The sequence below is a fragment of the Saimiri boliviensis genome, chromosome 9 (genome assembly GCF_048565385.1).
Source record: "Saimiri boliviensis isolate mSaiBol1 chromosome 9, mSaiBol1.pri, whole genome shotgun sequence".
In the NCBI taxonomy this organism is placed as follows: domain Eukaryota; kingdom Metazoa; phylum Chordata; class Mammalia; order Primates; family Cebidae; genus Saimiri; species Saimiri boliviensis.
The window spans coordinates 126,968,429-126,978,749 of record NC_133457.1 but is presented as its reverse complement, the minus strand read 5'-3'; the positions used below and the strand labels follow the sequence as shown (position 1 = coordinate 126,978,749).

At 60.8% G+C, this 10,321-nt stretch overlaps 1 protein-coding gene across 1 annotated transcript; it reads right to left on the bottom strand.

Moving 5' to 3' along the window:
* Positions 1-995: 995 nt before the first annotated feature.
* Positions 996-9,221, bottom strand: ABHD16B (abhydrolase domain containing 16B). The gene has a single exon (XM_074406789.1). It carries the CDS (start codon positions 3,805-3,807, stop codon positions 2,398-2,400), a length of 1,410 nt encoding a protein of 469 aa, XP_074262890.1. The 5' UTR covers positions 3,808-9,221; the 3' UTR covers positions 996-2,397.
* Positions 9,222-10,321: the final 1,100 nt, after the last annotated feature.

Sequence of the window (10,321 nt, the reverse complement as noted above, 5' to 3'; positions counted from 1 at the left end):
AGAGCAGCGGGAGCGCGGCGCGGTGGGAAGTGGGAGGACCGTCCAACATGGCGCTGTGGAAGGCCGCCGCAGGGCCCAGGGGACCTTCCGGGGCGGATGCAGCTGCTCGCTAGTGTCGGGGCTCGCGCGCCTCGATGGCTCCGACCCTGACCCCGTGAGATCCTTTCCCGCCCGACCGTTGACTTTGGGGGTCTGCCTTCCCCTGTGAGTCCTGTATTTATTTTCTGTTTTCTAATTTGTCATTTTTTATTTTATTTTTTCCGAGACGGAGTTTCGCCCTTGTTGCCCAGGCTGGAGTCCAGTGGTGCGATCTCGGCTCACCGCAACCTCCGTCCCCAGGTTCAAGGGATTCTCCCATCTCAGCCTCCCCATAAGCTGGGATTACAGGTGCACCCAACGCGTCCGGCCTGATACTCGTACTTTTAGTAGAGATGAGGTTTCTCCACGTGGGCCAGGCTGGTCTCGAACTCCTGGCCTCAGGTGATTCACCCGCCTCGGACTCCCAAAGTGTTAGGTTTTTAGGCGTGAGCCACAGCGCCTGGCTACTTTGTCCTTTTGACGGGGACTTTTTTTTTTTTTTTTTTTTTTTTTTTTGAGACGGAGTTTCGCTCTTGTTACCCAGGCTGGAGTGCAATGGCGCGATCTCGGCTCACCGCAACCTCCGCCTCCTGGGCTCAGGCAATTCTCCTGCCTCAGCCTCCTGAGTAGCTGGGATTACAGGCACGCGCCACCACGCCCAGCTAGTTTTTTTGTATTTTTAGTAGAGACAGGGTTTCACCATGTTGACCAGGATGGTCTCGATCTCTCGACCTCGTGATCCACCCGCCTCGGCCTCCCAAAGTGCTGGGATTACAGGCTTGAGCCACCGCGCCCGGCCTGACGGGGACTTTTTACTGCATGCGGATTGTGCTGAAAAAGACCGCGGTTCGGCCTCTCGCCCTGCAGGCGCCGCTGCCCACCGGGCGGCCGAGACCCGACTGGAGGCCACTCGGCTCCTCAAGTCCTCTCCTCTGCCAGCCTTGGGCGTGAACCCTGCAGCCCGTGCACCCCGGGGCTTGTCTCGCTTCCTGTTCACCACGACCCAGGCAGCGCTGGGCCCTCCCCACTCCACAGATGAGGAAGCTGAGGTTAAAGTGACTTGCCCCAGGTCGCCGCAAGTGCTACCAGGATACTCTGGAACAGGATGCCTGATCTCAGAGGAGAGGCGTGTAACCACCAGGCAACTGGCCCCACGAAAAAAACAAGTCCCACAGCGTCCCTTCTTTGGCTCCTGTTTGCTCCTGGAAGAAAAGCCTTAAATGGTATTCAAGCCCCTTAGGATCTGAGGTCTTAGGACTGCACTCTGGCCTTCCAGCCTGGGGTGGTTCTGGGCCCTCCTCCCACTGCCTCTTCCTTCACCTGGCCACCTCCTCCCCCAGGTGTCTTCCTGGTACTCTTGCACAGGCCGGACTCTCTTACCCCCGTGGCCTTACCCTGCTCTGCTGCTCTCAGTGATGTCTCCTTCATTTCCTGCCTTCCTTTCTTTCCAGAGATTTTTGCTCAACCCAACCAGGCCAGCCCAGGAACTAGGGACAAGCACAGCCTGCTTCTGCTCTCTGCCTGCTTTAGGCAATTCAGGGCAGAGCGCAGAGACGTGACACTACAGACGACAGTGGTGAGCAGAGGACTTGTCTCTCGTTCTGTGTTGCATCCCTCGGCCAGGAACAAAGTCCAGCCCAGGCCTCGCTCCAGGGGACACCCAGTAGTGTCCCCTGGCCTGTGCAGGTGTAACAGTAGCCTCGCATGCCACCATGTGAGTCTGCAGTCCATCTGTGAATGCCCTGGTGTGGAAGCCCATAGTTTGGAGGTGGGAGGGAGCCCTACAGAGTGTAAACTCCTGGGAATGAATGCTCAGCCACTGAGACCTCCCTACAAGCCTGTGATGCCAGTGTCCTTTCACGGAGCAGCTTGCACAGACTTTCAGCACACTGCTGGCATAGTTTTCCTGGGAGCCAGCTGTAACCCAGGCCAGGTGAGGGGCTCCTCCCGGTGACCCCGCAGCCCCTCTTCCCATCATCCTTTTGTGGTGGTAGAGGCACCCATCACACAGGACTGCCATAAACTGGGTCAGGTTAATTTTTGCATTTCCTTTAGGAGCTGGGTGGGGGCGTCCAAAAGTATTTGTGGGAGGAAGAGAGAGAAAGGAGGGGACAGAGCAAGGAAGAACAGGGAAGGTCAGAAATGCCCCCGGGAAGGAAGGAGAGCGCCACGTTCCTGTGTCCTGCCCATTCGCCCCCAAACAGCAGGTTCGGAGCCCCCTGCAGCCGCCCGCCTCGCAGGACCAGGGTTACTGGTTGGGGGTTTGGGAAGGGGAACCAGGAAGGTGTTTCAGTGTATGATCCCCCACAGGGACATAGGTCACAACCCCCAGGGCAACTGAAAGTCCTCAGGCTCCAGAGGGCTGCAGTGAGTCGCCTCCACATTCTTGAGGTGCTTCCGAGCCAGGAACAGTGCCAGCTGCCGCCGCCGCCTTGACCTCAGGCCCTGACCCACCAGCCATGGAAAGCCGGGTCCGTGCGGCCCCCGGGCCTCCTCGCCCTCCAGCTTTTCTTCGCAGCATGCACGGTAGGAGCGCAGTAGCGCCAGGCACTGCTCCTCGTCCACGCGGTAGCGTGCATAGAAGGCAGCCTCCTGCGCCAGGCTGCCAGCGCGCAGCCAGCGCGTGACGACGGCCTGGCCCCCTCCCGCCATCAGGGCGGGGTAGCGCTGCTGCAGCAGGCGCAGCAGCAGCTCATTTCCGCGGTTGCCTTCCACGTCGCCAGGTTGCAGGGGCCGCAGGCGGCCCGAGGTGCTGACCACGTCGTCCTGCGTGCGTCGGAGCAGCAGCACCGGCCCGGGGTAGCAGCACAGCTGCTCCGCCACGTTGAGGTTGAAGTGCTCGCGCACGGTGCGCACCACCAGCCCCTTCCAGCTGTGCGGCATGACCTTCAGCGCCAGCGGCACGAGGTCGTCGAAGGTGGCGTCCAGCACCAGTGCGCCCAGCTCTGGGTAGGTCATGGTGGCCCAGGTGGCCGTGAAGCCGCCGACGGACCAGCCGTAGACCACCACGTGCGCGGGCGAGAAGCGCAGACGGTGCAGCGCGTACTTGACGACCACGTCCATGGCATTGGCGTCGTGCTGCGGGAAGGGCACGCCCGTGCTGCTGCCGAAGCCAGGGTGGTTCCAGCCCAGCACGGAGTAGCCGGCCTCGAGCGGCGCAGACAGGCAGCCCATCTCGTAGAAGCCGGCGTTGCCCTCGCAGCAGATGACCAGGCGCAGCCCGTGCCCGTGGCTGCCGGGCTCCTGGCGGCGGTCCATGAACATAGTATCGATCTCGTTGCCGTCGCAGGCCACCAGCTTGGCGCGCCGGCCGTGGTAGCGCTCCACGAGGCGCTCCTGGCCCTGCTGCAGCAGCGGCAGCAGCGCGCGCGTCATCAGGGACACGGAGCCGGGGTACACGAGCCAGCGGCCCAGCGAGTGGGCCAGCGCGTAGCTGGCGAGCTGGCCGGGCAGCTCGCGGAGCTGCTGCAGGAGGCACTGCGCCTGGCTGCGCGCTCCGCGCGGAGGCCGCCCCGGTGCCTCCCCGCCCAGCGCCGCGTCCCGCAGCAGCCACACGCCCGCAGCGGCGCCCGCACAGGTCAGCGCCCGGTGGCTGCTGCTACGGCCAGCCGCGCGCCTGTCATCCCAGCGGAAGTCCACCGGGCAGCCGCGGAAGGTGTAGGTGTAGCTGGCGGTCAGGTAGATCTTGAATACGTGCACCAGCGCCTTCACGAAGCAGACGATGCACATGGGCGGTGGCCGCGGTCACTCCCCTCCGCGAGGGGCACCCGCCGTCTTAGGGCATGCTGGCACCTGGCTGGCCTTCCAGGGCCAGGGGAGGCTGCATCCTGTTGCTAGGTGATGAGCACACAAAGGGTTCCCGGAGATGGTGGACCCAGGGTTCTGCCTGTCCCCCCTTGGCCGGGACCCCACCAGGGAAACACTTCCAGGCCCAGCCTTCTCGCCCGTGCTTTGAGCAGCAACTGCCGCCCTCTTCCTTATTTATTTATTAAATTGAAATGGAGTCTCGCTGTGCTGCCCAGGCTGGTCTTGAACTCCTGGGCTCAAGCCATCCTCTGGCCTCTGCCTCCCACAGTGCTGGGAATACAGATGTGAATCCCTGTGCCCAGCCTCCCTCTTCCTTAAACCGGAGATGGGCAACCTCACAGGCCAGAAAAGGGCAGCCTTGACTTCTCCCGGCCAGGGCCAGGGTCTCACTAGGAGGAAGGCAAGGCTTCCCCCGCCTGTGCTAGCCTCACAGTGGGTTCCCTCCCTTGCCCCTTCAGGGTCCGCTGGTCTGCATCTGATCTCCCCAGGGGAGTTGCTGCCGCACCAGAAAGGCAGCGTTTGCTCTTGGCCTGCTGGCCCCTGCCTGGTACACCTTCCTTCTCCGGTGCAGACCAGAAACAAGCCCCTTCTTTTCTGGATCCTCTTTTCACTGGCTGCCAGGAGCAGCAGTGACCTTCTCGGACAGGTCCTGCCCAGCTGGGGTTCCTCTTTCTCAGTCCCTGGTTGAGTGCAACTCCCAGGCTGTACCTCCTTTTATGGAGGGGTCTGGTGGGTTCCCCTTTTTCCACTGCCCTGGAAAGGGCCAGCCCACCTGAGGGCAGGGTCAGAGGCTGCCCACCAGGGGGAGCCCCAGGGAGGGGGTGGCTCAAGGGACTCGACAGCTCCCCAGACCAGAAACAGAAAGGCTACCATCAGGGAGTTTTGCAAATCCAGCCAGAGCCTCTGAGCCAGGTGCCATGTCTTCCTGATCGCAGCTTTCTGGGAAAGTTCCAGGCTGAAGCACCCTCTCTCTGCACTCCTGCTCTGGGTTAGAGGCACTACCTGACCCAAACAGCCCCCCTGCCCCCAGCTTGGGGAGTCAGCTGAGGACTGCTGCCGTCTTTAGGGGGTTGGAGAACAGAAGGACAGGGACGAATTGATAAAGCAGTGATTTGGGGGCTATTACCCTCATTCCAGTTGCCAGATAAAATACAGAATAATGGGCCGGGCGCGGTGGCTCAAGCCTGTAATCCCAGCACTTTGGGAGGCCGAGGCGGGTGGATCACAAGGTCAAGAGATCGAGACCATCCTGGTCAACATGGTGAAACCCCGTCTCTACTAAAAATACAAAAAAAAAAAAAAAAGTAGCTGGGCATGGTGGCATATGCCTGTAATCCAAGCTACTCAGGAGGCTGAGGCAGGAGAATTGCCTGAACCCAGGAGGCGGAGGTTGCGGTGAGCCGAGATCGCGCCATTGCACTCCAGCCTGGGTAACAAGAGCGAAACTCCGTCTCAAAAAAAAAAAAAAAAAAAAAAAAAAAAAAAAAAATTGGAATTACAGATAAATACTTTTTGGGTATAAGTATGTTCAAAATATTGCTTTAGACATACTCCTGTTTTAAAATTGTTTATCTAAAATTCCAATTTAACTGGATATCCTGGGTTTTGTTTGTTTGTTTTTAAGATGGAGTCTCACGCTTGTCGCCCAGGCTGGAGTGCAGTGGTGCGATCTCGGCTCACTCTAACTTCTTCCTTCCTGGTTCAAGCAGTTCTCCTGACCTAGCCTCCTGAGTAGCTGGGATTACCGGCGTGAGCCATCGCACCCTGGGTATTCTGTTTTAAGTTTGTTTTTGTTTTGCTAAATCCGGCAGTCCTATCCCCAGGCGCACACACAGCTGAGATCCAGATTTTCCTGGTTATCCATCTTTGAGCTCAGATTGACTGCTGTGCTCGTTGGTCAGGCTCTGAGGAGAAAGAGGGTGTCTTGGGGTCCACTGGTGCACCTGTCACACCATCCTTTCCACTGGGTCCTGGGCAGAGACAGGAGTCCTGTCCCAGGAAAGAGGGCTTCCTGTGGGATCGGTGGTTCTAGTCCTGCTCAAGTGTCCACCCTTGGCCCTGAGGGGAAAGGAGCCTCCTGTGGCTAGGGGTGGAGATGGGAACTTCTGCAAAGGGTAGGAGACGATTCCTTTTTCCAGGAGCCTCTTTCATAAACTCAGCGGCTGCCTGCCCTAGGCAGGTAGGGGCTGTGGGCCCAAAGGCTCCCGTCCCATTTTGTGTGAGACCACAGGAGTGAACCCAGCAACAGAGCCGAGGCCCTGATGGGGGTCCCTGCCTCCCCATTCAGATCCTGGTGTCAGCCGGGGTCCTGGAGGGCCCTCCACACAGGATGTCGGATGCACTAAGCTTATTTTGATTCCCCTGAACAGATTCTGCTTAGAGAAGCCTCATCCTCCTGGGGAGTCTCCCAGCTTGATCTGCTCTGGGACTTGTTTGGAAATGGAGGCTTTTCTTTAGCCAGGCCCACCTGCCCTTAGCTTCTTCCACAACAACACACACACACACACACACACACACATACGTACACACACAGAGCAGGAAGTTCTCGAGAGGAGGAGGGGAGAGCCTGGGACCGGATTCTGAGGGGCAGAGGTCAGCGAGCTGGAGCCACTGGCCCCCAGGGGTTCCATGCCTTATCCTGTGTCTGGCCCAGTCCCTGACCCCGCCAGACCACGGGAGCCCAAGTGCCCCAGAACCCCCAGCTCTGTTGAGACAGGAAAGCATGTGACAGGAAGGGAACTGTCCCCTCTCCAGAAGAGCCCCCAGACTGGACCAGCTGCAGCAGCCATGACCTCTTGCGCTCCCACCCCCATCAGCTCAGGGAAGTGTCCCTGCTGATCAGTTTGTGGAGGCAACCCCTCCCCTTGGCACCCCAGTGCCCTCCTGGCAGACATCTGGTGTGAACCCCACCCCCACAGGGCCTGCTCGTCTCTGAGCCCTCCACCCCTTGGCTCGCAACCTCCCACACTGGGGCAGGGCTCTCTCCCTGGCCAGTTCTGCTGGGCCTCCCTGGAGGCCCTTGATTTATGCCGCAGGAGCCTGCAGAGCCAACCTTGAAGAAGAAAGGAGAGGAGAGAGAGAAAACCAGTCCCAGAGGCCGGAGGGGCAGGAGCCAGGATCAGAGCCCCAGGCAGAGGGCATCCATCAGGCAGTCAGCCCACCGCAGCAGCCCGAGACTCAGGGAGGAGTGCCCAGGCCTTGGGAAAACTGAAGCTACCCTGGTGGGTGCAGGAGCTGAGTCTGCACAAACGCCTCTGCTCAGGAAATGGGGTGCAGGGAAGGTGGGGGTGGCCTGGAGCCCAAGGACAGGAGGGGATGCTTCCTGGAGGATGCAGGGTCAGGAAAGGGGCGGAAATGGCCAAGACAGCTGCTGAACATCTGGAGTCGCAGAGAATTAATCACTCGGCGCCCTCAAGGACGGTGGGGTTGGAGGAGAGTGGTGCGCACTGCCTTCTCTCTCGGTCCTGCCTCCCCGCAGGGCCTGTGCTCCAGCCTCTCTCCTGCCTAGGATGGAGGACACCATTGAGCAGCCCTTCCCAGGGTACCCCCAACACACCCCTGGGTGACTGCTGTGTGTGTGGAAAGCTCACCATCCTCCCTGCCTGCAAGCACCACCCCTGGAGCCTCTGGACCCCCACGCTGGCATTCAGCTCCGCCCAGGTGTGCTCCCAGCTTGGGAATGAGCCAGGGTCCTTCCAGAATCCTTGACATCACCTGCACTGTCGGTGGGGGGGGGAGCTCCCCACATCAAGGTAAAGTCTGGGTGAGGGGTCCAGAGCCCTGCAGGTGCTAGGCATGGTGGGTCGAGCCCACGGTTCCAGCCACTTCGGTGGCTGAAGAGGGAGGATTGCTTGAGGCTGGGGGTACAGGGCTGCGGTGAGCTCCGATGGCACTGCTGTGCTCAAAGGAAAGTCCTGCTGGCCTGCGTGATGTGGGCTGAATTCTTCCGGGCAGTCTGCACCATGTCTGCAGACTCCATGCAGGAATGGTAGATTGTCCTCTGAGCCCCGTAAACACAGTGTGAAGGGTGTTCAGGGCCCGGGCTCACCCCAGCTTTGAAAACTCTAGAGCAGGGTCCTTTCCCTCACTGCAGTAGCCAGTTTCTGATAGAAGGTGAGTGCTTATTTTTGTTATTCAAAATGCAGCATTCTCATCGCAGCCAGTGACACAGGGACACAAGACGATTAGCCGTTGCTCCTACATTCCCTCCTGGATGTCCAGAGTCCGTCCTGTCACACCCTCTCTATCTGCGACAAATGTGTACGTGCGTAGAGTCTTATCCAGGGTCGACTGTCACTCACTCGCACAGAAACAGACCTGGTGTGCACACGGCTCTGCGACAGGCCTGCTCTTCCCGGAGGTGCCTGCCAAGCTCGCTGCAGACTCGGGCACAGACCTGCGAACGCCCCGCCTCCCCCGGGAGTTCCTGCGCCGGCACCACTGTGTCCACTTCTGCTGCCGGGCACAGGGCTCCAGGTCTCTCCGTGCCGCGGACAGGCTGCATCGCACCTTTGTCCAAGGACCCGAGCTCCTAGGTGCTTCCCTTACAGGCTAGATCTCCAGCAGCGCCGGCTCAATCCAAGGGGGCGTTCCTAAGCCAAGAGCTTTGCCCCAGTTGCGTTCCACAGTTGTGGCTGTGTCGCCTGTGAGTCTTTGAGGGAGCTTCTCTGCAGGCTCTTCCGCCACACCGGCGGCTCCACGCTTTTATCCGGATGTTCATTGGTCCCTCTGTGTTGTGTATTCAGCGAATACCGATCCTGGCCTCTGACCAGGCGGCACCAGCAGCCATTCCGCCCCGTGAGGTGATCCGCTCCAGCTTTTCCCTCACTGCCCTATGGAGACCCTCACCTGGGGGGCCCACCGCGACGGGAAGGAGACCGTGGTGTGGATCTTGGCCTGTCAGCCCTGAGGGGGGCAGTGAGGAAGGCAGGTGCACTGCCACTGGGCCCTGATGGCTGATGAATGGAAGGGATGGGGGTCCCTTGGCTCTTGGCCTAAGAGCTGCTTCCGTGCTTCCTGGCCCCTGCATCTGGCCTCTCCAGCCTGTGACCCCGGCAGGCCAGGGGCCCAGCCCAGAGGGTTGAGGACGTGCTTCCCCGTAGGAGTCTCTCCTGGGAACTCCAACTCCACGAGGAGCGCCCAGTCCATGGGAGGCACCTGGTCCACGGGAGGCCACAGAGCTTGCCCCTCTTTCCTGGTTCCCAAATCGTGGAACCATCAAAAATCCCTCAGGGCAGTGGTCCAAGGACCCCCCGTGCGTTCTCCCCTCCCTGCCTCTACCGCACCTGCAACTCCGGTGGTGGGTGTTGGGGATGGGGCCCCAAGCAGGCACAGGCCTTCAGGGCGGTCAGAGGGACTGGGGACCCAGCCGTCCTTCCCTCCCTTCCTCCCTCCCTCCCTGTGCCCAGAGACCGCGGGAGGCGTGCCCAGCTTGCGTCAGCAGGGGTGGGGTGGTCGCTGGCAGCCAAGTCAAGGTCCTGGTGGGGACCCCAGCAACTTGCCCACCCCCAGGCCTTCCTTCCTGGGGCACATGGCTCCCACCTGCCGAGCAGGTGGGCTGAAAGCAGGGGTCCACTAGGGCCTGGCGTCTGTGCTGCGAGCCCAGGGATGGGGATCCTTCCAGGCCTAGATCTTGGGGACCCCCTGGCCCTGCAGCTGGGCTGGGCCTCAGTCTGTGGATGCCCCAGAGTGGAGGAAGAGGGGAGGGGGTGCAGGGAGGGGAGAGCCAGCCCGGAGCAGGAGGGGCCCAGCAAGGCCGCAGACAGACTTCGGACATTCAGGGTCACCGTGAGCCAGGCTCTGGCCAGCAGGAGAGGAGGAAGCTTCCTCCAGGGTCCCCACTGCCCTGCGGTCACAGCTGGGAGGAGGGGGTGGGACTTGGGCTGTGCCTCCCGCACTTCCCAAGCTCCGAGCAGATCTAGGTTGCAGCCCTGGCGACTCCTTCTAAATCACTCGTGCAGATTAAAAATGGCAACTGTCCCAGAGCTGACCCCAGGGGACCCTGAAAGCTGCCCGCCGCCCCCCAGCACTCTCTGTCCTCTGGGGCGGCTGCTTCTAGGTCCCTGCCCCCAACACCTCCGCCCTGGCCATCCCCCAGGAGCTGGCGCCTGGTCAAGCCCCACCACAGCCCAGAGGCCTGGACAGGGAGCCCCTTCTTCGTTATGGTCCCTCCCCTCCTGCCCCGCTTCCAGTTGGAGATGGGGAGAGAGAAAGGGAGGGAAGGAGGAAGAAAGAGAGGCTGCCCTGAGGGGTCCCGAAGGGGTGTCCCAACCATGGTTCCTGTGGCTTCTCTAACCGGGACTGACTCCATGGCCAGGCTGCCTAAACCCACAGGCACCCCTAAAGATGGCCCCTGCCTCAGAACAGGATCTAGGGGCCAGGAAAGCACCTGGGTCTTCGCCCCAAGCCCACCCAGGAAGGCTGTGGGATGGGAGCA

Excerpts from the sequence above, each read along its gene's own strand:
- ABHD16B (XM_074406789.1), bottom strand. The coding sequence starts at position 3,807 with ATGTGCATCGTCTGCTTCGTGAAGGCGCTGGTGCACGTATTCAAGATC.